The sequence below is a fragment of the Melozone crissalis genome, unplaced genomic scaffold, assembly GCF_028551555.1.
Source record: "Melozone crissalis strain CALT ecotype California unplaced genomic scaffold, PUWL_Pcris_2 ptg000034l_1, whole genome shotgun sequence".
Taxonomy (NCBI): Eukaryota; Metazoa; Chordata; class Aves; order Passeriformes; family Passerellidae; genus Melozone; species Melozone crissalis.
In genome coordinates, this window is record NW_026535812.1 from 18,022,698 (window position 1) to 18,049,859 (window position 27,162).

General features: G+C 43.3%; 2 protein-coding genes and 3 non-coding genes across 5 annotated transcripts; 4 read left to right on the forward strand and 1 right to left on the reverse strand.

Moving 5' to 3' along the window:
- The first annotated feature begins 3,533 nt into the window (after positions 1-3,533).
- EIF4A2 (eukaryotic translation initiation factor 4A2) lies at positions 3,534-10,387 on the forward strand. The gene is made up of 11 exons (XM_054282829.1): positions 3,534-3,628; positions 4,473-4,518; positions 4,602-4,734; positions 4,992-5,131; positions 6,249-6,417; positions 6,593-6,702; positions 6,829-6,972; positions 7,341-7,478; positions 7,766-7,855; positions 8,094-8,173; positions 9,583-10,387. The coding sequence occupies exons 1-11, from the start codon at positions 3,600-3,602 to the stop codon at positions 9,725-9,727; spliced, it is 1,224 nt and encodes a 407-aa protein (XP_054138804.1). The 5' UTR covers positions 3,534-3,599; the 3' UTR covers positions 9,728-10,387.
- On the forward strand, positions 4,845-4,915 carry LOC128941332 (small nucleolar RNA SNORD2). The gene has a single exon (XR_008483518.1). It is a non-coding gene; the product is annotated as a small nucleolar RNA SNORD2 (small nucleolar RNA).
- Positions 7,020-7,200, forward strand: LOC128941329 (small nucleolar RNA SNORA81). Its single transcript, XR_008483515.1, has one exon. It is a non-coding gene; the product is annotated as a small nucleolar RNA SNORA81 (small nucleolar RNA).
- On the forward strand, positions 7,560-7,687 carry LOC128941321 (small nucleolar RNA SNORA63). Its single transcript, XR_008483507.1, has one exon. It is a non-coding gene; the product is annotated as a small nucleolar RNA SNORA63 (small nucleolar RNA).
- Positions 10,388-11,247: 860 nt separating the features above from the next.
- Positions 11,248-23,920, reverse strand: RFC4 (replication factor C subunit 4). Its single transcript, XM_054282715.1, has 10 exons — positions 23,738-23,920; positions 23,082-23,160; positions 18,105-18,184; positions 16,822-16,941; positions 15,816-15,959; positions 15,406-15,526; positions 14,842-14,967; positions 13,178-13,258; positions 12,205-12,321; positions 11,248-11,451 (listed from the first exon to the last, which is right to left on the reverse strand). Exons 1-10 carry the CDS (start codon positions 23,860-23,862, stop codon positions 11,356-11,358), a joined length of 1,089 nt encoding a protein of 362 aa, XP_054138690.1. The 5' UTR covers positions 23,863-23,920; the 3' UTR covers positions 11,248-11,355.
- Positions 23,921-27,162: the final 3,242 nt, after the last annotated feature.

Below are 27,162 nucleotides of genomic sequence, written 5' to 3' on the forward strand. Positions count from 1 at the left end.
ACCTGGCAGTTTCATGGCAAATTGAAGTCATGCCATGAGATTATTAAAAGGAGATTTCTGAGATGCCCTAATGCAAATGGTACTACTGCCTTTAGCAGGATATTGGTGAGCAGGGATTGCTCAACTGGAGCTCAGTTTCAGGAGGTGTCAGCTCCTACTGCCTTCTTTACATCACTCCTTCCTTCAGTCTGCATGAATAATCATTGGAAACCCAGCTGCTAAACCAGCTAGTCCATCTGTTACCCCTGCTAATAAATGGATTATTATGTTCACTCTCACTAAAGAGCTCATGATTCACTGGGATTGTCTTTTTGGGAAACATCTACAGAAGTATATTAGGTGTACATATATATGTGTGGTTGTGGATCCTATCTTTAGCAGCCCAGACATATCATTCAGTGTCTCCTTGGTTTCCCTTCTGCCTGAAGATAACACGAACCTGGTCCTTGGGGAGCAAATTTTCAGCTGAGGCTTCTCTAAAAAGCTTCATCAGATTTAAAGCCAGGGGACCACTAGAAATCCCAGTGGCATTACAAGATTTTTGTCAGTGACAAAATCTGACCTTTTGGCACCTCTCAGTTTGATGCTTCCTGTTCAGAACACAAATAATTCCAGGCAGAGTATGGCTAACACTGGCACAAAAATACACAAAGTAGATGGGAACACACATGAAAAGGCTATTTGCACTACTGTAATCAAAGAGATATTTCTCAAACATTGTACAGAGCTTTTAAAGGGTATAAAATGTAGGATTTTTTCTCTAGTGCAGTTAGGCGTCATTGCTAACACAAGAAGCCTGGATATCTTGTTTCATAAAAAGAGAAGACTGATTCTGTGTTTCCAACCGTTTGCTTGAAGTTTATGAAACAAGATTTTTTTCATCTTTTCATTTGGTGAAAGAAGTTGATGATTTCCCCTGGAGGAAACATTGGGTCCTTTTCTCATATACCTTAATACACCACATGGATGTGCAACATCCATATAATAAATGCCTTTCACGTGGGAACTGATGATTTGTTTCTTAAATCATAATTTCATTGTTCCAGTCATACACACTTGAGGCAAACAGAGCATCTGCCAAGGAGCCACTGCACTGAGGAGTGTCACTGCATTAAAACAGCCATGAACCAGAGCAAATAACACAACCAAATAATTGATCAAATTCTGCTCAACTCTGCCACGACCACGTGACAGCAGAAACCAACCTGCTCACAGGCTTTACTTTGAATTTAAGCATCAGGTGAGTCAGAAATGAACAAAATCCTCAGACACAGGGATATTTTAATCTCCTCGATAAAGGCCAGCGATCAGGAGCTCAGGGGGACATGTTTGGCTCTGTAGTTGCCTCATGCCAAGAAATTTTGGCATTTAATCAAGAGACCTCCCACTATTTTAGCCAATAAATTACAATACCAACTTGTAAAATTGTCCTTCTTGATTGAAGATAATAATTTTTTAAAAATTTCGAGGTTGTTTTTTTTTCAGTAGAATGAAGTTTGAGCAAGTGTTGTAAAACAAGATTTGCTGCAAGCTAGAGCAATGAGAACAATTTCTCCTTCAAGAATGCCAGGAAAGCCTTGTTACTAGACAACTGTAATCAAATCTGAGCACTCAAAGTGATCTGAATACCTGGGTAATCTGAAATGACACTGATTTCTTTATTGGAAAAGATAAAGCAGATACTTGTTTCTGAGATGCCATTCCAGGTCTGGGAAGAATGATGGCTTACCTTCCTGAAATTCCCACATGTGTGGAAATCTTTTCCTCTCAGATTTGCAAACCTACCAAGACTTATATGCAGTGCTTGAATAAAAATATTCATCTAAATTCAACAATTTTCCTGATAAATATTCAAGATCCTTAACAAATATTCAGTAGTGTTATTTCTCCATTTAGACTCAAATCACTTTTAATGCAGTGGGAAATCCAGCTGTGCTAGCCCAAAACTGTGTTCACATTCTCTCTTCAGTCCATCCTGTTTGTTTTTCAACCAGAGGTTAATAGTCCACACAAACTGGCATCATTAATTTAAAAGGTCTCTAGCTATTGTTGTGTGTCTAGCTGAACTGCAAACAAGAAATATCCTCAATATTTTCTACCCAGCAAGGGTGGACAGAAAGAACTTGAGAACATTAGGATAGGCTGACAGTGGAGCTGCATTTATATAATTTTGCTGGGATAGTGGTAGGTTGTAATATTTCTACAGATAATATTGCCCCAGCAGATGCTACCACAGGAAGATTTAAGGTATACACAGTCTTTGAGAGGTTCCCTTTATGGATATTCTAGATGGTTCTGGACAATTTACAATATTCTAGACAAGTAAAGGGTTGAGTTTTTCAAGCACTGCCTCCATTTCTTCATATATAATCACTATGGAAACAGACTGCAAAGTGATACACATAAACCATACACAGGTGGCACAAAATTATCACTTATAATTGATATTACTTGCCACCATAAGAAATACTGATTAATAGATTAGATTATTGTAAAAGCTGATACGACCATTAAAATGATCGGTATTTTTTCTGCCACAGTAGAAAGCGTTGGGCATGATCATGCAATCGGTTTGCACAGTAACAGTTCTCTTAGTGCTTTATTTTGGACTGCACTAACCTTTAAATCATTCTTGCCAGGTTTTTTCGTGTACTGCGACCTGCAGCACATCACAGCACCGTGCTTTCGGCAGCACGCCGAGGACCACCTAACCTGTGTCCTACAAATACTCCCCATCCCCTTCAGGAATGATCCACCCTCAGCGCCAGCGCCAAGTCTGGGGATCCAGCCCCGGGCCCTGCACTGGGTGTGAGCCGGGACCGAGGGGCCGCCGAGCCCTCAGAGGCGCCTCCATCGCTCCCCTGCCTCAGGGCCTCTCCGGGAGCTCCCAGCGCTGCCCCCTCATGACCAGCGCTGCCCCGGCTGCGGGAGCGCAGGGGGAGAGCCCGGGGTGTGTTCCGCCTGCCAGGGAGGAGGAGGAGGAGGCGGGAGCCATTTCTGTGTGAGGATGGGGCGGATGCGCGACCGCCAGCCCCCGCCCGAGGAAGCCTCTTTCTCTCTCCTGTCACCCCCCCCGACACCAGGGCTTTAAAAACAACCAACACGGTGGGCAAAATGCGACCAGGAAAAGGGGCCGCTATGCCGCCGCTGCCGCAGGGCCGCTCGCCGTGCCCTCAGCCCGGCTAAGCGACGCCGCCATTCCCCCTCCCGCCCCGCGCTGCAGCAGGGACCGGACGGGAAACCCCGTGCACGCGGGGGGGAAGGGGAGGCAGAGGGAGGAAGGAGTGGGGCGCTGTGACGCACTCAATGGTGCAATATCCTTCCGCGATCCGACAAAAAAAGTAGTTCTATGTTCCACGTAGCCTGTTAGACCCCAGAGGTTCATACACAACTTTGGATTAACTGAAAAAGTCGCGTGACGCGAATCTCTTGGGATACAAAGCTTAAACTGGAGGGATTCTTGCTTTTTTGCGCGTGGTGTAAGGTGAATATCCATGCGCAGAGCAGAGCGCAACGAGTCCGGCAGAAGGGCGGGTATATAAGGCGGGCGCCGCGGAGGGCTTGCCTTTTCAGTTGAGGACAGAGCTGGTGATCGGAACATGTCAGGGGGCTCCGCGGATTATAGCAGGTATGGCGGGGGCCTGGGCTCTTTCCAGGTTCGGGGGCTTCGTGGGTTATGCGGGGGCGGCCAGGGAGAGAGCAAAAAGTCGAAAGAGTGTGGAGGGGGTGGGAGCCGGGGGGCCCTGGGGCAGGCAGGGCGCTGTGCTCAATCAGCCCTGCGCCCTGGCCCCTCCCGTTCTAGACGTTTCTGTCCCTGCGCTCCCCTTGCTCGCGGTTCACAAACGGTTTAGCTCTAGTCCTCGGGGCTCGATTTTCGTTACTGGCTTTCTTAGCAATCAAGTCAGCCCTAAAAAGGACTTTTTCGAAATTATTTCGTGTACGGCTGTGTTGTCGCTTTAATATTTAAATGTCTTTCTGTGGATTTTTGTTTCCTCGACATTCTATTCTCCCTCTCGCCATTGCTTCGCCCCGGGTTTTTAGGCCGCGCTGAGCGCGAGACCATTATATTTTTTTTGGCGGGGGGAGGGGGAGGCCCCCCCCGGGCGATCGCCCGGCGCCGTCCGCCCGCAGCGCTCGGTTTGCGCAATCCCAGGGGTGGAGCTCTCGCGAGAGTTCCCGGCGGGGCGGGGCGGGGGGAATCCGCTGCAGCGCCGGGAGCGCGCCCGCCCCCCCCTTTCCCCCCGCGCCGCCGCGGGAGCGCGCGCTCGGTGCGCCCGTGGCCGCGGCCCCGGGAGATGGGCACCGGCTTCGGGACACTGCGGAGCGGGGACACGAGTCTGGCCATTGGCAGCAGCTCAGAGCACCTGCTGGAATGATCTGTCACGGGTCCCGCCGCTGTTTTAGCCGACACGTCGGCTCGCTGTTGCGTGGTGGTGGCTCCTGTGCTAACAACGTGTTCTCTTTAATGGCAGAGACCATGGCGGCCCAGAGGGAATGGAGCCCGATGGTGTCATCGAGGTGAGCACTTACGAAGTGACCTGAGAATTTAATCGCTGGTGGACAGGGGTATTGGATTTATTTTTTTTTATTCTTTATTACAGAGCAATTGGAATGAGATTGTTGACAATTTCGATGATATGAATTTGAAAGAATCCCTTCTAAGGGGCATTTATGCTTATGGTTTTGAGAAGCCTTCAGCTATTCAGCAGAGAGCTATTATTCCATGCATCAAAGGTATGAAGTAGATTCATTAATATCAACACCAGATAATTAAGAAAGCATTGTGAAATGCATCCATTGTTTCATTAGTGTGCAGTAATAACTAATTTCAATCTTCATTGAACAAGTGATATGATGGTACACCATCTTTCGGGACTGACCTGAAATGGAGAGACCTCTTTAGTACTGATCACTTACTTCAAGGGGAATTAAATAAAACTAATGTGATTGACCCGTGTGGGAGCAGTAAATGTGTATCCTACTTTTTTTAGGGTATGATGTGATTGCTCAAGCTCAGTCAGGTACTGGCAAGACAGCCACATTTGCTATTTCCATCCTGCAGCAGTTGGAGATTGATCTCAAGGAGTCCCAGGCACTAGTATTGGCCCCTACCAGAGAACTGGCTCAACAGGTATTGATAGTGTAGTTTAAAAAACAAACAAAAAAACTTTGTGTATTGCATAGGTTTCAGGTTTCACAACTGTGAGACATTACCCGACTTCTTGAGGGGCTGCAATGAATATCCATTCAGAACCCTTTTTGTGCCCAATAACGGGGGATACAAGCTGCCTTCTGTCCCACAAGTCCTCTGCCTCCTTGAAGAGCTGAGTTAAAAAACATGGAGGGTGTGCTGGGGCAGGGGTGCAGGAGGCAGCTGCTGTGCTGTGTGTTAAGTGGAGGGAGCATCTTCAGCAGAAAAACTCAATTACTGAAGCACAGTGTTCTGAGTGGAAACAAAAAATACACTTGCTGGGAAGCTATTTAAACTTCAATGCAGTTGTGCAACATGAAAACTGCAGTGCACATTTGGTTACTTAAATGGTTTTGTTTCTTTGTATGTTTTCCTGACAATATAATTGCATGTCTTCCACCTTCAAGGCTTGGTATTCTGTTATGCTAAGTGGGTGTGTGGTAATAACTTTCAGAATACTTGAATATTTGGATTAACTGCCAGTAATGAAGGGTCTTGAGGTGGGATGTTGAACCAACTCTGAAGCAGAAAACTTAGTGTCATTTTCAACTAGACTACTGAAATGCCAGTGCAGTGTGACAGTTCTTCAAGGTAAAGCTAAACATACTAAATCAGACAGAAAACTGACTAAATGGAATAAGGGCCTTTATCAGAATGTTTAGCCTTTGTTCTACTCTAAAGCTGTTGAGGTGAGATTTGTTTTGAAACCTGGTGCCATTGGAGAGAGTTCACTGAAGAGTGTCCAAGTGCTTTACATGCAGGCCTGAGCACCACCTGCTCAAGCTCACTTCTGGTGGCCCTGCTCTCAGCTTAGTAATTGTCTCATGGCAGTCACTCAATCAGCAAGTTCAGCCAGTAAAAAAAAGGTAACTGTTCCTCTGGCTTCTAGTTAGCAACTTGAGTTATGTCGAGTTGGGCAGGTTTTTTAGCAGCTCTCAGTTCCAAGAGCTCCATAGTCCTTATTTGGTGTCCTGGCTTCCAAAGTCCATAAAAGCCAGTGACAATGGGGCTTAAGCTTTATTGTCCTACAAGCTGCTAATGGAAGGTTCTATTTTAGATTCAGAAGGTAATCCTGGCCCTTGGAGACTACATGGGAGCGACATGCCACGCTTGCATTGGTGGCACAAATGTGCGCAATGAGATGCAGAAGCTGCAGGCTGAGGCTCCTCACATCGTGGTGGGAACCCCAGGGCGTGTGTTTGATATGTTGAACAGGCGCTATCTGTGTGAGTATGAACCTCTTTGTGCCCTTGCTGATCGATCTCCAGTGAAAGCCTCATAGCCACTAAGAGCTTTAGTGTGCTTGAGTTGTGTTGGAAACTGTAGTAGTACAGAAGCATGCTGTTCTTTAAGGATTGTGTATTTGTGAAACTTCATGGCACGTGTCTCTTTTTCCAACAGCACCAAAATGGATCAAAATGTTTGTTCTGGATGAAGCTGATGAAATGTTGAGCCGTGGATTTAAGGATCAAATTTATGAGATCTTTCAAAAACTAAGCACAAACATCCAGGTAAAAAAAAGCTTTGACATGGTAAAGTGATGCATGCAGCTTTGTTTATGGTGTGACTGAGAACTAAATTGCACCAAAAAAAATTGTTGTATGGGGTATGTGTTAATATAGAATAATGTATTTTAGGTTGTGCTGCTGTCAGCTACAATGCCAATGGATGTGTTGGAAGTGACCAAAAAGTTCATGAGAGATCCCATCCGTATTTTGGTGAAGAAGGAAGAACTGACTCTGGAGGGTATCAAGCAGTTCTACATTAATGTGGAGAGAGAGGTTGGTACTGGTTATACTCGCTCTGGCAGGAGGAGTTGGGTTCTCTTACCTTCTTGTTAAAGCACTGTGCTAAAATTGCAGAAACCAAGGCTCAGCTTTAGTTTCTGCAATAATGCTAGTAGAGTAAATGCAAGAAGAAGAAAAACTATGCACTAGATCCAAAAGGACTAGGGTGGACCTCTTTCTTAATGTCCAGTGTCCTGTGTCTGAAGATTTGGTGCAACAATTGACACAAAAACTTAGTTGAATGTAGTTGTGTGCCAAAGCAGGCTTAATTGATTGTATTGGAGTTCTATTCCTTGCTTCAAGTTTGTGTTATGTATTGAACCTGTGTCAAGATGTTTTCTGATGATCTTTGTTCTGCATAGGAATGGAAGCTGGATACTCTCTGTGATTTGTATGAGACACTGACCATTACACAGGCTGTTATTTTCCTGAATACAAGGAGAAAAGTAGACTGGCTTACAGAGAAAATGCATGCCAGGGACTTCACAGTCTCAGCTCTGGTAAGAATTGCTACTTCAAATCACTTCTGAAATGCTGTGTATTTACTGGAGAAGAACTGGTGAGGAGGGGATATCAGTGAGAAGCAGGAAAGTTATAATATAGCTGTGCAGTGCTGTATTATCGTTCCCCCTGCTTAAAGTAAACTGTTTCCTTTCTATCCCTACCTGCTTCGTTCCCACAGCAGGTAGGGACGCTGGGATTCATACATGCCTTTCTTCTTTGAAGAATATTCTGGTTTGGAGCATTGGAACTGTACTAATGGCAGCTTTTTTTGTTTTAACTCTAGCATGGTGACATGGACCAGAAGGAACGGGATGTTATCATGAGAGAGTTTAGATCAGGGTCCAGCCGTGTCCTGATCACTACTGACTTGCTGGTGAGCACTGTCTTTCATTGAATGTGTTCTGTTACAGCCTTGTCCCAAAAGCTTCATAATTGAGTGATGGTTTTTGTAACCTGAACTGCTGGGAGCTTTTTGGAACAGTAAAGACCATGCTCCACTATGGACTATGCAGTTGTAGTTCATAACTAATGATGTGGTTGACAAAAGCCTGAGATAGATAAATTTGAAAATAGCCCCTAACTTGCATTAAAGACTTGGTGTTGCTTTGCAGGCTCGTGGCATTGATGTGCAGCAAGTGTCCCTGGTTATCAATTACGACCTGCCGACCAATCGTGAGAATTACATTCACAGGTCAGTTGGCTCTGCCCCCGTCAGTCCCTGTGCTGTGCTGGATGGGCACTGGCACACACCCTCCTCACCAAACCAGAGCTGTTAGCATCCATGTATGAACTTCTCAGAGCTAGCAGGGAATGCAGCCGCTTGTGGAGTGGCTTTCTAAAAGCCCTGCCTTGCACAGCAGTGGTTCTGAAACAAAGGAGGAGCAGAACTTTTGAACACTTCAAGCAGTGGGAAAACTTAGATGTGTGTACCAGGTTCAGTGATGAACCTTGGAGTTGTGGGGAAAATACCAGCAACTGATTTGCCTCTTGTCATGTAGGCTCTGACATACTAGTATGACTAAGTTAGAGGTGCAGCATCTTGACAGCAGGGTCAGCTTGGTCTGGGTTCTGGCTGATCTGGAGTTGCTGCTGCTCAGTGACAAGACAAACCTTACTCCCAGCTTGTAGGGCTGCCTTTGCTTGTGGAGGTTCAGCTGTGCCCATGTTGTGTGTGCCATGTTTGCTCTTGGTGGCTCCTTAGTGGGATTCTTCTCTGTGGTGTGTCTTCTGGCAGCAATTCCAGTTTGTCTCCCTAGGTTTAGTTAAGTGCTTCTAGTGACTGTCCCTAAATTAAGTAAACTGTGCTTTGTTACTTGATGTAAAAAAATACAGGAGTCGATAGCAGCAGTTGATGACACAAGATGGTGCTCAGAAACGACGTTGACGTAATTTAGGACGTGGATTCGTAAGCGGCACAGTTTGAATAAAGAGCGAGTTGGTATTTATTAATTTATTTTGTCATGATTATCCCCTAAGTTCTGTGAGCCCTTTCTGTGAATTTAGCTCCTGCTGGCAAGGTGCTCTATTGTGCAGTCTGTAGGAAAGTGGAGCTCACGGTGGGTGTAACTAAACCGCATGCGCTGATGTGTCAGTGACTTGTGGGCTTCAACACAAATGTTGAGGTTGGATTTACTCTCTAAAGGAAACCAACAAATCCTAAGTTTTCCCACTGGAAACAGGTTGAATTGAAATTCTGAAATTAAGTGTGCTGCTCCATGTTACTGGATTAACTTGGTAACAGTCTGATTGTTAAACAACAGCGTGTGCTCTGTGCTGGGCGTGAATGCCTGAGGGGTGGGTGCATAGCTGAACAGAGGGGAGAGAGGCTGACCCAGGACTTCAGAACGCAGCACCAAGCATTAAATGAAGATCTTACTTTGCAGCCAACGAGTAACCATGTGTGCCCTGCTGCCTGCCACGGAATGGACCTGCTGTGCTGCTGGCACCAGCTGCTGCTTTTCCTGACCAGATGTGACTTGGGTGGCAGCATAGACTGGCCAGTGGCAGATAAGAGCAGCAGTCAAGAATGGATCTTGCAGACATGTAAAGTAGATGGGTGTGAGGTTAACTCGAGTGTAAATGTGTTTTCTTTTTGTGCAGAATTGGCCGGGGTGGCCGTTTTGGCAGAAAAGGTGTGGCTATCAATTTTGTCACTGAAGAGGACAAGAGGATCCTGCGAGACATTGAGACTTTCTACAATACTACAGTGGAGGAGATGCCGATGAATGTGGCCGATCTCATTTAATCCCCGGGATGAGGTGGTTGTGAATCCAGTGCTCGCTGTTGCTGAATAGGCGATTCACAACGCGCATTGTGCTTCTTTCTTTGGGGATATATTGAATCTTGTCTCAATGCTCATTACGGATCAGAAATACAGATTTTTGATAAGAGAAGCGACTTTCTGTCGTGAGCTCTTGTGGGGAAGGCCGTTGGCTTTGTCCACTTTAGGGTTAGACTGTTGGGGTTGGGTGGAAAGTCATGGGGTCTGTAAATTTTTTCTTTATTAGAAATTTATTTCCTAGTTCCATAGAAGTGGTTGTATTAGATGTTCTTTATCATTTAATAATTTACTTATGGACTAAAAGATATAAGTGCTGTATAAAGTCAGCCAATTATGTTAAACTAGCCTACCTTCCTTTATTGTATGTACTTACACCTCAGATTAAATTGGAAAGGCCTTTCAAAATCTAAACTTTTATAAGAGCATTAAAATGCATTTTTGTTTCATATGTATTTATTCAATAAAGTATTTAATTAGTGGTAAGTGTGATCTGGACCCTGTTGCTAAGCCCCAGCAAGCAAGCAATCATACTATTGTCTTAGTTAGGGTTAAACCCAGTAAAATTTGCCATATTGCACATGTCTTAATGAAGTTTGAATGTTCAATAAAATACTTCTATATTCACTTAAATTGTAAATAATTGCTTCTTGGGTTGAGGGGAGGGTGACAGCACAGATGGCACTGTCTCAGGGTGGGAGCTGAAGGTGGCAGCTGCTGCAGCCTTGTGCCCAGAGCTCCTGTACTGTGTCATTAATTATTGCAGGGGTGGTTCTGGACTCCCAAGTGCTAGTGTGGTTCTGGCATGCTGCACCTGTGTCCTTAAAACTGAAACACCCCTTCATCAGAGTAGAAAATGGCTCACTTAATAATTGGTGCTGGCTTGATGAGGAAGCTCTGCACTGCATCATTAATGCTTCATGCCTGTCCAAGGGTATTTTTTTTTTCCCAAGCCATGCAGGAAGGACAGGTGGTCAAAACAGCACCTCTGAAAGTGTTCCTGAAGATGCTCATCCAGGTCACAGCTTTAAAATGGCTTCTGAGCAAGAACAGAGTGAGATGACAGGGAATCCTAAGTGACACCTTCAGAGCATAACCTACCCTTTGCTGTACCTTTTTTTTGAGAGCTTGAATGGAATAAAAGTTGCAATGTTTGCTAGAAAAGTGATTTTTGCTATGTTTAATCCTAAGGGATCATCAGATAGATAGATACAAGATGGTGGAGGTGTGGGCTGTGTTCAGCCTGAAGCTGTGTCCTACAGGGATGCGATCATTTTGCCAAGCCAATGTAGGCTACAAGGACTAATCCTTGTGTCTCTGCTTGCAGCTGATGAAGACTTTGGTATGGATATGCTCACTTCTGATAATTTGCTTGCATGTGTAAGTGCACAACAAGGAACTGCACAGAAGGAACATTACACACCCCTGTGCTCTTTACCCAGTGTAAAAAAATGGAATTAAATACTCCAGCCTCAGGTTTTTCAACTGCAGTGCAGTCCTTTTATTGCAAAAAAAAAACCCCAAAAAAGTACAAAAGTACACAGGTCCCTGCTCTGAGAGCCCCAGCCACCCCTGAAGAAAGGGTGCTGGAGGAGTCAGATGTTCTGTGTGAGCTGCTGCATCACAAGGGCACAGAGACTCATCAGCTGCAAGAATTCATCAGCACCGTCTGCCAGGCATTTGTCCACTTCCTGCAGAGGGAACAGGGAAGGGAAAACCCTCTGAAAACGGCCATGCTCAAGGCAGCTGTGCCTTGGGGTACAGTGGAGAACAAGAGGTTTGCCAGTTGTTGTCTAACTCTGCACAGATTTCTCCACATCACATCCCCCTCCAGCTGGACTGGGAGCCCTGAGCTCTCAGCCCCCATCCCATCTCCTAGAGGAGGCCACCAGTGAGAGCCCCATACACAAAGGGGTGAGGCACTGGCCCTGCCAGCCCTGCCAGGAGCATCACAGCCCCTGCAGGGCATCCACAGCACCTGCCTGGCTGCAGTCAGTCAGGCAAAACCTCCACCACAGCTGCCTTTCCTTCTTCATCAAAAGTGGAGCAAGTTAATTAATCTTTTCTTTTTCTGAAAGGCATATTTTATTCACCAGAACAAAAACTTGCATTTTGCATTTCCTAAGTTTTTTTTTTAAGTGCTGACTTGTCTGACTTACTCTCATCTTAATTTTCCCTTCTACATTATATTAAAGAACCTCAAAACAACCAAACCCACAAATCTCTTGATTGAATTCCCTAGAATAACATAATATGGATAAAAATTCACTTAAATAGATTTCAACTCCTTCTCATGAAATTTCTCAGGACAGAAGTTTACATTCTACCAAGAAACATTCAGAACAAAAAAAATCACCATGTACTTCTTGGGAGAGACTGTGCAAACGAAAATCAATCTGTAGAGATTAATGAGTTTTGTTTTTTTTAACTCAAGCTAGACTTACTGCAAGTTTCTCAACTATGGCAGATTTCTGTTTGTCGCTGTAATCCTCACTCTCCACAATGGTGTCATGCAGCTGGTTTACAAGCTGAGCAACAGCAAACCCCTCATTGATGAGATTCTACACAGGGAGAGAGGAAAATGGCAGTAATTCAGCAGCAGAAACACCATAAACTGGAAAGATAATCTTGAAAAATTCTGTCTGAACTGAGAGACTGCGCTGCAATTTAGCGTGGAACCTGTACATTGCAGAGGATTCACCCAGCCCAGCAGGGACAGGCTGCACGAGCAAGGCAGGCACAGAGCAGCAGTTCTGTCCAACAGCTCTTCCAGCTTCTGACAATTTACATCTCAGAAATTTTATGAGACATTTAAAGCATTTAACAACCTCCACTGAACCTGTCCAATCCTATTCTAAAATTAGGAGAGCTTGGCATCCACAGCATCAGATGGCAGTTCCACAGCCTTCACATTTTAAAGGGCCACCTACTTAGGATTTATTTTCTTCATCTGGTCATTGCTAGTCTCAGGAATTGAGAGGTCTGTAAGGCCAAAGCTTTTTTGATAAAATAAAACCCATGGCAACTAAAGACAGCTTAAAAAAAAAATAAGTAGTGCCCAGTTACAAAAATGTCAAGTATTGAGAACAATGGTCAGTGAAGCTATTTGGGAAGAGAGAAGTTTATGAAAATAGAAACATCATTGGTGCAACCTTATTTTTCTGTTCAGCTGAACAGATCTACATCAGTTTAACCCAGGAGAAAGCCAGAGTCACATTGGTAGGGAAATTTATTTGCAACTTTGACAGCTCTTCCTCAGAAGGGAAAGACTGGGAGTCCTGACTGGTAAAAGACACTTCCCAAATGTGCATCCAACCTGACTGAGGCCAAATGTTCCTCAGCCATAGCCTGGGAACAAAGGATTCACAGGGCCTCGACTAAGAGAAATAGCCAGGCTAAGCACTAAGAGAACTCTACCTTTGCCAGTGCTTCCAGTTTGTCAAAGGAACCACTCTGGCAGCCCAAGAGCAGCTCATCAATTGTTTCTTTAGGGATTACCTGTAACAAGAAGTGACATTTCTTAATTTCAACTTTGTAAACTTAAAATTGGTGTTGATGCTTACAATAACAAAGTGTTTATGGCAGAAGGCATTTCAGGATTTCATTCCTCTACACACCCATCCACTTCTAGCAAGTATATGGGACAGACTAAATAAATTTTAAAAGTGAAAACTAGGCTGTGATATTTTTCCTTTACTGGTGATATTAAAACAAAAACCATATCATGACAATAGACTGTCAAAGTCACCTTCCTAAATCCAACTGCTTATTCAGGACACTGACTAAGAGGAGGACATTCTTCAACAGTTAGATCAGCCAATGCTTTCTGTACCATTCTACACCTAAACAACACAGCAAATAGATTTTATTTCCAGTGACAAACCAATAGCATCCAAAAAATGCCCAATGCAAGAAGATTACACAATAAATCAGAAGGAAAAATGTTGACAGATGCCATTATGTCACTCTGTGCAGAGAAGAGCTGCCCCTTTCCCCCTTCACTCATTGTCATTCCTGTCAGTTGAGTGCCTGGACAGTTTGGTTTCAAAGCTTCTTTATGAAGCTTTTGTCCTAAGGTCACTCCAGGGTCACAGAAGTTGTGAATGACCAAGAACTTCAAGTTTTTATGGAGATGTAAAGTTGGGTTCCCTTGCTTTAAATGAGCATTATTCATTCAATAATGGAAAGTCATTCTTCTCTTTCTTATCACTACAGTCAATTTCTGCCAGGTTTCAGATGTCTGGTATCTATTCAGATACTAGCTGGTTTACAGATGTACAAAACTGAACAGTGATTTCACTGTGAAAATTGTTTCAAATTGTTCTGTAAACTCTGCACAGCAGCAATTGCCTCTGGTTTCATCAAAGTCAGAACCTCCCAACCCCTACAATGAGCTATGATGGCAGCACCCTCATGGGAAGTGTGTCCATCATTAAAGCCCATCTATTTTTCAGCTCCTAATCTCACTTCTCCTTCTTCAGGGGTGTTTTGTTGCTATAGGAACACCTTCACATAAGTTTTATTAAATGCATTTTCTCTCAGGTTTCTCCTGTGCCTCTCAGTATTACCCATGTCATTCTAGAACAAACCACTGCTGTTTCATTAAAAAGCAGGAGCCACACAGATCCTTGTCACTGTCACTGTGAACATTAAGGTGAAAATGAGCTGCTACTGAAAGTCATTTCCCTGTGGTGCTTCCAAACCAATATTGCAATGATCTCTACTTCTACACACACGTACAGAAAAGCACCAAAAAATGTTCTAATCTACTCTCCCACAAAACAAAACAAAACAAAACAACCCACAGTTTGCATTTATGGGCAGATTATTTCAACTTCAGTTTGAGTTATAAGACTGTTTTACAGGTTTCCATGATTTACAGAAGTTGCTAGAAACCTGCTTTGTATTAAGTGTACAGAATCAGGCAGTCTTTAAAATCCTGGTAGATAGTGCATCATTACCATGCTGCAATACTAGTGAGTATAAAACTATTTTTTAACCAAACTTTGAGCAATGGCAGAGAGAGATAGGAAAAATGCTTTTCAGAGTAATTCCAGGAGAAAGTGTAAGGCACAGCTTACCCCAGCAATTTCAGTGATTATCTTCTCTGTGATCTCCTTCACACCCATCAGGCGAGTGGCACTTTGAAGAAAAGTAATTGCTTTTCTTAAGTCCCCTTCTGACACTTTAACCAGGTATGACACTGCCTGAAAAATGATGTCAGAAAATGCTAAGTGCTCACTGTTAATTAAAATCTAATACACTTTTTCAGCAGTTACTTTAAAACACCAAGTAGTATACAAAGCAGATTGTCTGAGCCAAGCACAATACACGAGTTACAAAACAACCTCTCCACTAACACAAATGTGTGCTGGCAGTTTGAGAAAGAAGCACAGTTCTCTGCCAGTACACTCAGCAGAGAAAAAAAAAAGCCCAGTTTGGCTTCAGTTTTCTCTGGTGGATATTTCTCTGGTTTTAGGATGACTTAAAATTCATCTCATCGATGGAAGGAGAATAAATGAGTTTATATATTTTATTTCATACAATTGAGCAGCTTGGAAAAGTATGCTGACTTGGCCTCTTTTGCTGCCATGCAATTATGCACTGGATTAAGCAGTAAAATTACATGGGAACCACAAAGTTACCTCATTACTGATTTTCACATGTTCCTTCTCAGAGACATCCAACAGCCTCTGCTGTTGGATGCTGTCAGACAAAGGCTTGAAGCGGAATTTGGAGCATCGAGACGTTAAAGGTTCAATTATTCTGAAAGAAAGGAAGGACAGGGGTAAAGAATGTGTGGGTCAAGTTCTCACAGACAAAGCTAACAAAGGCAGAAAAGGTTTAAAATACCTTAAGGTTTAAATAACTCTAAAACTGCAACATTGTAAAAATTAAGTGAAATCTAAGTGTTGTTTCAGGCTTGCATGCATATAGTGACATCTCTATTAACTGAAAACTATGAAATTAGATATCAACTTTTAAGCAGGGAAAAAATAAAAAAGAGACTACAGACCAGACAGCAAATCCAAATAAGCAACAATTCCAGGTATACCTGCTGATGTAGTTACAAATAAGACAGAAACGTGTTGTTTTGGATTCTTTTTCCATTGTGCGTCTTAAGGCTGCCTGGGCTGCTGAAGTCATGGAGTCTGCTTCATCCAGGATCACAATTTTAAAAGGAGGACACATTTTGCCACTGAAAATTAGAAATCTGTTATTCAGCAAACAGGAAATGTACAGACAAAGGGAAAAAAAATTAAAAACATACACAGAAAAATCACAGGAAATAGCAAGTAATATTTTACTTAAGCATGTATCCTTGAAAAATAGAACAGATTCAGAGGTTCAATCTTTTACAAAGATTTCATTGATTTTTAGATTAAAGACTAATATTTTAAATAAAGGCAGGGACTAAGTTACCATAAAAAGACCAACACTTGAATACTGCAAAAGCCCTCTAAAATACATACTCTTACTGTAAGCTGCTTCTTTTGACACCTTATGTGTCCCTTTTTACAGGCTCCCTGATTCCCTAAACTCCCAAGAACACTCCACAGACTGATCCAGTACACAATACTGCTCTGGAATCAGTCAGGCTCTCTTGGCATGCAGTTTGTTCCTGCTGCTTTCCACAGTCCATACACATGGCTTGACCTGCACTGAGCTTCCCATCAACCAATAGCAGAATCCTTTTAGAAACCAACACCCATGCTGTAGAAATTCCTGCAGATTAGCAGGACAAGGGAAGTAACTTCTGGCACAATTTACCCAAAGATTTTTTTCTATGGTAGTCAGACAACATCTGCAAAGGCAACAACATGTGCCCAAACCCAGAAGTCTTGACCTTGTGGAGGTTTTGCTGTCTGCCTCCAATGATAACAGCAACAGTAAAAATCCTCCTGGGTATTCCAACCCCAATGTGAAATTCCATGAAGTAAAAGCTCAGCCAAAGCGCTGTGTTTTGCCAACTTCTGGGCACTGCTGAGCCATCATTTATAATAGAAACCAAAACAACCACATGCTTTGTCCTGAGCAGGAGGGGTTGATGCAGCACTCACTCTGAACGGCTTCCAGAGGCCGTCAGCTGAGCAAAAGCCTTCACTTTCTCGCGGATCACTTGTATCCCACGCTCATCAGAAGCATTCAGCTCAAGGACTCTCTGCCGGAATAAATCAGCCCTGCAAAATTTTTATTGCAACATGTTAGCTGCTAACCCCTGTAATGATATGTTATAAAATATAACAACAACCCTTCTGGCTGTTTGGAATGGCAGGGATTATTTCTATCAGCATTACTAAATAACATTGTTAAAAGACACTCAAGTTGAGATCATAAAATGTTAAGTATGAATTTCCATTAGATATTTTTAGAATCTCCTCCCAGGCTACAGAAAACAATGAAGTATAAAATTATATCAGTTAACCAGGAAGAAAAAAAAAAAAGCAGGAAGTTGGGCTCATATGTTCAGAGCACTATGTTATATGCCTTTTTACTCACAGCCCCTGAGCAATGTGAAATAACAAGTAAAAGGCCACAATGCAGTCACTAGCAGTACTACCAGAATGAAATATCCAGAAAGTATAAGACATGCAGTATTCACCTGCAGTACTATACTCCATTTAAAAAAAAACAAAGCAACAATTAATACACTGGATTTTAAATCCTGAGAATTAAAATGGACCCACAATGTGGAGTTGTCTTCCTCCTACTAAAGCAGAAGTGGCTCTCTTCAAAAAACAGTGAGTCAAAGATTAAAAATGACAAATGGGATGGGGGAGGTATTAAATTCAGCATTACATTTGATCATAACATCAAACCAGCTTTTCATCCATCTTTTGCTTATAGATCACTGAATTTGCTACTCAAAAACTCCCAAGTGCTACAAGTGAGTTAATGAATGTATACATGCTGAATTTTAGTCTGAGTCCCAACACTACTTTCCAGACACAACTCAATGGTGCATAACAGAGAGATTAAAAGTTAGACATTTTATGAAGCACTTTGAGATGTATGTGTAGCTAACAACTTACTAAATAAACCATAAAAATTGGCTTTCCTTTACAAAGTTCAGTAAATCATATGCAAACCATATTCTTTCCATAGTCTTTAATGAGGGTTACATGGCTGCCAATCTGAAGTCAATACTGGTAACAGGAATTGGTGACTTGTGACAGGACAAATGAGAAAGAAATCTTATGTTAGAGCTGAATTAGAATACAAAGATATTCCTGAAAAAGTGCTGGGAACTACCTAAGAGCAGGCTATGACCAGAGGCACTTCACCACATGATTAGGAGACATGTGACAATTGATTACACTGAAGCAACTTGATTCCAGCTTACCCAAACAGTTCTCTAGCAGCTGCTAAAATAGTGGAAGTCTTTCCAGTTCCAGGTGGGCCATAGAACAACAGATTGGGAAGCTGAAACAGCAAGGCATCATTTGTAAGAAAAGGAAATTAAAAAAATATCCACTAACAGGAAAACTTGCTGACAATCTGAGCACCTAATAGAACAACAACTGTCTATTCCTCACAGTAAATAATGGCAAGTCTTTCTCTTTTGGTCTCTACAGGAGGACAACCGGTTGCTGTTTATAGTGCAGTATGAACAAGTGTTATTTGTGGCACCATCCCATGTTCTATTCAAACTGATATTCCAATCTATATTTATTTTTATATATACACTCCAGGGCATGTCTGAGATCACTAAACCACAGAGCCTACTGTTCTGATTGCAGTGACAGCCAAATTTATCCAAGAATGGCCCTAAACAGCCTGAGCATTACCAGCAGAGCAGATGAAACCATCCTTTGCTTTCTCAACTGCCCAGCCACATTGGATTAGGAATCCCAATATTACCAGTTAGATTGTGCCTGGGCCAGTCTGACCCTTGCTGTTGGGCCAAAGGCAGCAACTATGGTGTATCACCCCAGAGATACCTCGGCTTGCTGGAGATTGCAGCTGGGCACTGAACAAGTCCAGGCTTGTTAGGGACTCCGTTTACCTCAGGAAGGAAGGCTTCAGGTGAATGGTGAGGAGGAAAAGGAGATAGATTCTGCTGGAGGGTTTATATCCAGAGGTTTATTCCATGGTTACAGAGGTCTGAATCTTAGGAACAGCTCCAACAGAATCGCGACTGCATGGCCTGATTCACCTTTTAAGCTCAGGAGCAGGGAAAGGGGGGGGACAGGTGCGCCACCAACCAGGTGGAAGGGGCAGGGTCTCAAGGGACGAGGGACACCCAGACAGGCCAATGACCCCTGGGCCTGAGGGGCATCCTTTGAACTTGACCAACCACACGAGGCCTTGCTGGAATGTTAAGCCTGATTGACAGGACTCACTCAGCAAGGGGCGAGGGGGAAGAGGTACAGGCACACCTGGGAGGTGACCTGGAAGTCTAAAATGGGACATTACAGCACAGCGCAACACAGCCAGGCTGAGGGCTCTGTGCTGCCACCAAGAGCCCTGCAGGGAGCAGGGGCAGCCCGGAACGCCACGGGGCCACCACGGGGACAGCGCCACCCACGCCCTGCACGGCCCCGGCAAACTCCTGCACACATCCCAGCCGTCTGCAAAGGAGACCACGGGCATTTCTTAAAGAAATTAGGTCAATTGATCTTTGAAATAATTTAATTAATGACCTCAGCATGAAAAATACAAGTGCGTTAAGGAGATATGCTGACACAGGGAGATCAGAGCAGCACAGCAAAGACTGCAGCAATAATTTTAGCATGACATTTAGCAGCACAAAGCAAAAATATCTCTCAATTTGAGAACATAGCAAACTACCTGCAAAATATCTGAAATTCATTAGGTGGAATGAAGCTGATAATAGGCTGATTTTATTTTGTCTGTCAGAGGAGCAGTATAAGCCTGTGTAACATGGTGGTCTGAATTGTGCACTTTTAATGCAGATGTAAATTATTAATACTAACAGGTAATGAGCTGCACACAGTTCAAGTCATCCTTAGACAAGGATAATGAATCCAAACTGGGAAAAGTGATTAAAGGACTCTAAAGCCTATCTTATGAGAAGTGACTTCTTGAAGAGTTTGATTTAGTTAGCTCAGCAAAACAAAAGCTGAGAGGGAATGTGACTGATCTCCATAAATACGCAAAGAACAAAGCTGGCATAAACAAAATCTGTAAAAGTCATGACTGAATTTTGGCTGAAATCAAGAAGCTTTCCAGCTGACACAGGAGTGATAGTTTTCTATATTACTATTTCAAGCAATCACTTTTATAAATTGTCACTTTAAAACTGCTGTCTTTCACAATAGGGGATGTTCCACTTCTACATTCTTAAAACAAGGATCCAAAAGTTCCCTCCAACCAAACCCCGCAGTCTGACTTGCTTTCTAGCCCCTAATAAGCATTCTATTTTTAAAGAGTCAACTAAAATTAGATTAGAGAATTCTATGCTGAATATAGCATGTAATGCAGACAGAATGGGAACAGCAAAACCAAAACCATTCAAAGAACAGAGAAAAATGCAGGAGTACACAACCCATAATCAGAAAATGAAATAGAGAAAATCAGTTTGGTAACAAACATCCTGTTTTAACTAAGACAAGACAGTGCACAGACTCAACTGTGTATGTATCTTCTATCTCTACCTACAAGTAGAATAGAAGAATTTCAATTTTCAATCAATTTCTAGTAAAAAAATGAATTTCAAGTTTTGCCTGCTCTTTCTGCCAATCAATTGTTGCTTGTTTCTCTAATTACTAATAAGCAAACAGCATCCCCTACTAACAAACACCTTTTTAAGTTTAGTATTATCCCCCTCTTTTGTGACAGCCAGAGAGATGGAGAGTGTACTGAATGGCAGCTGAAAATTCACCAATCTCTGTGCTAGGCTGGCACATTGCAAGGGTAGATGTTTGTGAGGGCATTCATAATTTCATGTCTCTGTGCTCATTCACACTACTGTCCTCAAAAAAAGTATAAGCAGGTAAAAGGTTTTAATTAGAATGTTCCCTAATTCCATTGCACCACAACTTTACCAGTGTTTCTGTTTCAACCTCATTTATGCTGGTTTCTCACTGAAGTATTTACAGCACTTTTCACCAAGCACAACCTAATCCTTTATGTAACTGTGGCAGTGTTTTTAAATAAACTGCAACCTGATCTGGTTATCCATTTTTCCAGGCTTGCCAGGAGTAAGCAGGATACCTGCAGGCATCACTCTGCTCATGGGAAAGCTACCTCATATAGTGCAAATCTCAGCTGCTTTTCCAGAAGTTTCAGTACAAGTGAAGATGGAAATTGCAATGATAATCCTACACTCTCTTTTTAGTTATTAAGGTATCATGAAGCAAATGAAAACTAAAGAATACCATTAACGTTTTCAGTTTCTTTGACAAAAGAAGCCAACAAATCTACACTCCTGGCAGACAGAAATCAATTTCTCCAGTTCAAAGCCCCTTGGACTCTGCTGTCCCCAGTTTATAAGAGGATGATGTGTGCTCTTACAGATGGAGATGTGTTGGCTACAGGGAGTTACAAGTCCTGTAGTAGTTAATGGGAGTTACAAGTGCTGCTCCATTTAGCAGCTCCCAAATCAAGGCCCAACTGACAGAGGACTGAGTCTCCATTTCCAGCACTGTGGTTTAAATAAAGCACATTACTCACACCTACAGCATTGTCACAGCTGTTTCTTTGATCTCACCAGATCACCAAACTCAGTAAGAACCTCTGCAGTAATGTGTATTTACTGAAGTATGAGCCACCTCAGAGTTCAATCACACTTTTGCCTGTTTGACAGAATGAGTCCTTTCAAGAAACTAATAAAAATGTCTAAATAAAAGAAAAAACCACAAACAAGTATTTTAAAGTACTTGCATGATTTTGTTCTCAAATGCCTTGCTGAGTTTGGGTAGCTATGGCAAAATACAGAGCCCCTAACCATAAGGAGGAATTATAATTTGCCTTTTCAGCTCAGGAGGCCAAAAGTCAACACAAGTGCACCAGGCTCAGAATCCAAGAAACACTGCTGGATCCACAAGCTGCAGGGTTTTAAATAACTGTTGCTGAAAATAGAACTTCCCAACCCATCACCTAAGCAATGTTACACAACTGATACGTCCAGACAGAATAGGTGGCAGCAGCTCATTTCTCCTTTGCTGTTAACAGTTCCTTCCTAATTACCTCAACTCTATAAATACTGTAATGCAGCAGCACTGCTGCTGAAACACAGATTTCTGGGGTGCAACATTACCTGACAAGGTCACATTTAAAGAGCATTCTCAAAGCAAACTGATTGTGGAGAAAGGAGCTAAAGAAAGAAGCACAAATCTTTTGCAGTTGTGTGGTACCTGTTTGATTTTGGCTTCACATGCTCAAACAAATAAGGTGTGTCTGTTTTGCAAGCTTTGATTAAATTATTATTTTCAGAAATAAACAGACTCATATCACTCAGAGCAAACCAAAACTGCAGCCCATGAAAACAGACAGCTTTTGAAGCACAAGTGGGATTGTCCTGGGTGAGGAGAAAAAAAAGTCTCAGTATGTACAAAAGAAGGAATTTCTCAGCTTTGGAAAAAAGCAGAGCCATCTCTTGGCTATGTACTTTATTTCTCCCTTCAGCCCCTTCACCTCCACATCAGCTGCTTTGGAAGAAATAACCATCAAACATACCAAATATTTACTACATTTTTACCCAAAGGCAAATGCAAGAGTAAACAAATGCAACTACAAATGCTCTGCTCATGTACTCTCTTAGGACACATAAGCCAACCCTGCAACTGCCATATTTAAAGTCTCTTTTTAAAGCCAAAGGGACTTACTTGGAAACTTTAACACAAAAAGTTTGGGAATCACTATCCAAGCAGTAGATCTGGCACTTATAAATTAAATTTCTCTCATTAGCCAAAATTTTTAGTGTTCATCAATTTCACAGAACCATTGACAGATCACTAAAAATGTTTAGGAGTCAATTCAGACTTGTCTATGAAAGAAAAACCTTCTCTTGTCTTAAACATGAATGTCACAAGTACTGGTGGAGTAGCAGAGTGGAGACAACAAAAGCTTTTCCAGGTTTGAAACTATTAACAAGGAGTTTACTATTTGAGCTTTTCTAGAAAAATTCCAAACTGCATCATGGAACTTACAATTCTACAGCGTTCAGAGGACTGGGAATATAAGAAGCTTTACACATACATCACAACAGGATACCACAAGAAAGTCACTTAGCCTGTTCATGAAGTGCTACTGTAAAAATGATCATTGCTGAGTGGGGAAAGAGAAATTTTTGTTACCAGTGACACAAGTGTCTGTTTGAAAATGCTGGTTAGGTAGATGCTGTCATTGCACTCACATCAGCACCTTCCAGGGACTTCTTCAGCACAGCTACAACTTCATCCTGGAATGCAACTTCATCCACGTTTTTGGGACGACTAAATAAAAGGACATTAAATAAAATGTATTAGCTAACAAAGTTTCATAGGAAAGCTGAAATTGAGAATAAAATAACATTTCCCCTTCTGATCACATCAGGTACTGAAGAATTACAGGGAACTTTATAGTTTAAATGAAAATCCCAACAGGAAGTCTAATGCCCCTGGGTCTCTATGAGTGAAGTGATCTAATTCACCAGGGAGCTGTTTGTCTTTTACTGTTGTAAACACCTGTCTGAGATGTTTTTAAAAGCATAACTGCAGTATTTTACCACTTTGTGATAAAGGCTTCTCAAAAATCCAAATCATTAAATGCATTCATGCACCAAAACACGGCGATGAAACAGCTCAGCTTGACATGGCCAAGATTTCCTGCTCAGTACCAGCCACAAAGGGCACTTACAGCACCTCCCAGCCCTGGAGCTCCCCCAGAACAGGGAAAGCGAAGCTGTTCTCCCTGGTGGGGACACTCACACCTGCGACCCCCTTTTGCTATGCACCAACCACCTCTCCACACCCTCCAGAGCCAAGCTCCCCCCTCACGGCCAACCCCGCACTGCCCCAGAGCATCCCTTACTATTTCTCCACCCAGGGGATGGGTTTGGTCCTCTTGCCCTCCCCGCTGCTCCCGGCCGCATTCTTTTCCTTGGCAGCGACGGGCTTGGTGCTGATAGAGGCCGGACCCTTGAGGAAGGCCTGCATGGCTGTAGCGGACCGTGCCGGGCTGTGCCGGGCCGTGCTGGGCCCCTCACGGTCCCGTCACCCAAAGACCCCCTCAGGCCCCGCCGCCCTTCCCGCCAACTCGCCCGCGCAAGGGGGCGTGGTCGCTTCCGCCCGCCGACAGCCAATCACAGAGCTCGGCGGCCGTGCCGGACGGAGAGCGGGCGCTGACGTCACGCTGCGCGCGTTCCTGTACCTGAGGGGCGGGGGGTGAGGGCGGCAGCGCGCGCGGAGGGCGTGGGGCGGGCGGTGCCTGAGGGCGGCCGCGCGCGCCGCCTCACGAACGCGCCTCCCCGCAAATGCCGAGTGTCTCCCCACAAATGTCCTTCCCCACAAAGGCCCCCCAAGCGTGAAATAAACAAAAAGACCCCTCTAGAGAACAAGCGCTGCACAAGAGCAAGGGAGGAGGGACCTCTCTGTGCAGTGGGGCCTGCTGGGTTCCTGAGACAGGGCCTGCTCCCTTCCCCTGACGGCTGAGGCGCCTTTGGGAGCTCTGGAAGCGCCCCCGAGTGAAGTGAAATGAAACCCAGGAGGGCCCGAGGCCGGCCAGGGCCTGTCCTGGGACAGACATTTCCCTCATGGGCGGCGGTGCTCAAAGCTGCTCCGGCCGTCGGGGCTGCCGTGCGAACAGCTCCCCCAGGTGTGCAGGCTCAGGGGCATGGGTGAGGGAATGAAGCGAAAGTCAATCCTTTGTGTTTTCCCATTATTTCTAATGACATCCATCACAGCTAAGCCAGGGAAAAAGTAAATTCAGGATTGTGATTGATGTGACAGATCCCTTTAAATGACGAGAAAACATCCTGGTAGATGTGGCAGTCGTGATGAACGCCCACATTTCCATGTGCTGGGTGGCTGAAGCTTATCCTTCCAATTACACACCAGCTTTGTGGGTAGAAAAATGGAAGTATTTCTGCTACCCGCAGAATTGTATTGTGTGGCTGCAGATGTTCTGCTTTACTGTTTTCCCTTGGCTACTCCTGGGCACGAGACACAGCCAGAGTGGCCTGGGAAGCTGCAGTAGTGATCCCCCAGCATAGACCCTGTGGAAGTGAAAAGAGACTGGAAATGGTCTCTATGGCAACAGAAGAACAGCCTTTGGAAAAAGAGATGCAGGAAAAAATGTAGGCTGAAAATACATAAATCTGTCAGTGAGTCAAACCTGTAATTCGTGTCTGGGCAATTTTAAATAAGTTGTTTCCTTTCATCTGGCATTCTTCTATTGAAGAATGAAATCCAGATTGTAGTCTTAGCAAGAAATGCCCACACATATAATTACTGAAGTTGTTTTGTTCTAGATGAAAATGCAAGGATTTTTTTTTCCTACTGTGATTATATTTGGTACTTCCAAGTCATGGTAACAAATGATTTCTGAAATCAGTTTCTTTCTGCAACTGTATAAAGCTTTGCTATCTTTTTGAAGCTTTGTTCTATTTGTTGGTCTCTATTCAATCCACTGTCCTTAATGGGGCCACCTCAAATGTACCTTGCATTTCTCATTTTGTCAGCTCTGGATGAGCCTGAGAGTCAATGCAGCAGTGGAATTTACCTTCTGCTACATTACTGAACTTCATAACACAACTTCTAGTTTCATTGCCTTAAGAAAAGTTTAAAATTCCAGAAAGGAATAATGAAGCCCAAGCTTCTCTCCCTTTCCCCCTGTTTTTTTTTTTCTCTCTCTCCCTCATGTATGTAAGGACTGAAAATTATGCTTCCTCCGTTCTGTTGAATTGCATTCACTCACCATCTTAAGGACCAACAGATCCAACTCTGTTACCATGTCCTCTCATTTGCTTCTGTCTGGCATTTCCCATGGAAAGATTGTTTTTTACACCAGCCTAGTCAGTGCTCCTAAATGGAGACCCTTCCCAGTTGCTGTGGTTTAACCTCAGCCAGTAACTAAATCCATGCAGTCCTCACAAACTTCTGTCCCTCTGATGGGATGGGGAGGAGAATCAGAAAAAAAAGTAAACTTGTGGGTTGATATAAGAATGATTTAATAATTGAAACAAAGTAAAATATAATACTGAAGATAACAAGAAGAATAGCAATAATAATTGTAATGTAAAGGAGAGAGTGAGAAATAAAACCGCAGATAAGCGATTCGCACAAAGCTGAGCGGTGCCCAGCCCATCCCTGAGCAGTGATCAGCCCTCACTGTTTATACACTGGGCATGCTGTGGCATGGAATGTCCCTTTGGCCAGTTCAGGCCAGCTGTCCCAGCCATGCTCCCTGCCAGATTTTTGTGCCTCTCCTCCAGCAGAACATGGGACACTGTGAAGTCATTGACTTTGGGTGAGCACCACTTGGCTACAACCAAAGCATCAGTTTCATGTCAGCATTATTCTCACACTGGATCCAAAACACAGCATTGTAGCAGCTTCTAAGAAGAAAACAAATCTATCCCAGCTGAAACCAGGGCACCAGTGTTATCTGAGCCATTTGCAGATGTACAGCTACAGAATGAGGGGGCAAGAGCTCATCTGACAGAAAGCCAATGTGTCAGGGGCTAGTGACAGTAGCAGGGCAGGAGAATTGATTAGGGGGAGGACATTTGTCTTTATAAGTTACTCTGCCTGCTGCCCTGGAGACCTCCCCATGCCTCCATCAATCTAGACCTGCAGTCAGTTGACATGAAAGCTTCCTAGGAGATCAGCCTAGGGATTTTTATGATGCTGAAAGTGGACAAGTGCCTTTCTTAAAATAAACTACATGGAGTTCATAAAAGTAACCTGGGCCTAAAAATTACAGAATCCCTTCTGTTCAACAGCTTTGTCTAAAATCCAGGTTTTGTTTTAAAAGAGGAAAGAGTTGAAATAATTGAATGCAATAAAAATAGACGTATGAATTTTTGTAAAAATTTAACAGCAAACATTTATCTCCTAACTCTTAGCATTGGAAGACATCCACCACAATTGTGTAAGCAACACAGAGCAGACTGGCACTGGAGGTTTTCACTGTCCAAGCTGCAGAAACAAGAGAAGGTTCAAAGCAACATGGCAAGAATGTTGAAGGTATCAATAAGCTTCTTCTTTTCCCCTTAGATATAACTAGGACAGCATTTGTCTCAGCTCAGGTAACTGTGGGATCACTGCATAAAAAGTCATGGCTAAGGTGGATACTGCAAATAGGAAAGTATCCATTCCTTCTCAAAATGCAGGAATCAGAGGCCTGAAACTGAACCATCAAGCTTCAGATTTAAAACCAAAAGAAGTTGCTTTTTTCACACAATGCATATTTAAATTGCAAGTCCTGTTACTATCAAGCTTTATGGCCATCAAAAT

Bases quoted from the DNA above. Each gene is read 5' to 3' on its own strand.
- RFC4 (XM_054282715.1), bottom strand. From the start codon at position 23,862: ATGCAGGCCTTCCTCAAGGGTCCGGCCTCTATCAGCACCAAGCCCGTC. The intron at 18,185-23,081 runs GTGAGTGCAATG...TTGCTGTTTCAG, and splicing joins AGTCCCTGGAAGGTGCTGAT to CTTCCCAATCTGTTGTTCTA. The intron at 15,527-15,815 runs GTATACCTGGAA...CCTTTCTTTCAG, and splicing joins ATTTGTAACTACATCAGCAG to AATAATTGAACCTTTAACGT.
- EIF4A2 (XM_054282829.1), top strand. From the start codon at position 3,600: ATGTCAGGGGGCTCCGCGGATTATAGCAG. The intron at 5,132-6,248 runs GTATTGATAGTG...GTTCTATTTTAG, and splicing joins CCAGAGAACTGGCTCAACAG to ATTCAGAAGGTAATCCTGGC. The intron at 8,174-9,582 runs GTCAGTTGGCTC...CTTTTTGTGCAG, and splicing joins CGTGAGAATTACATTCACAG to AATTGGCCGGGGTGGCCGTT.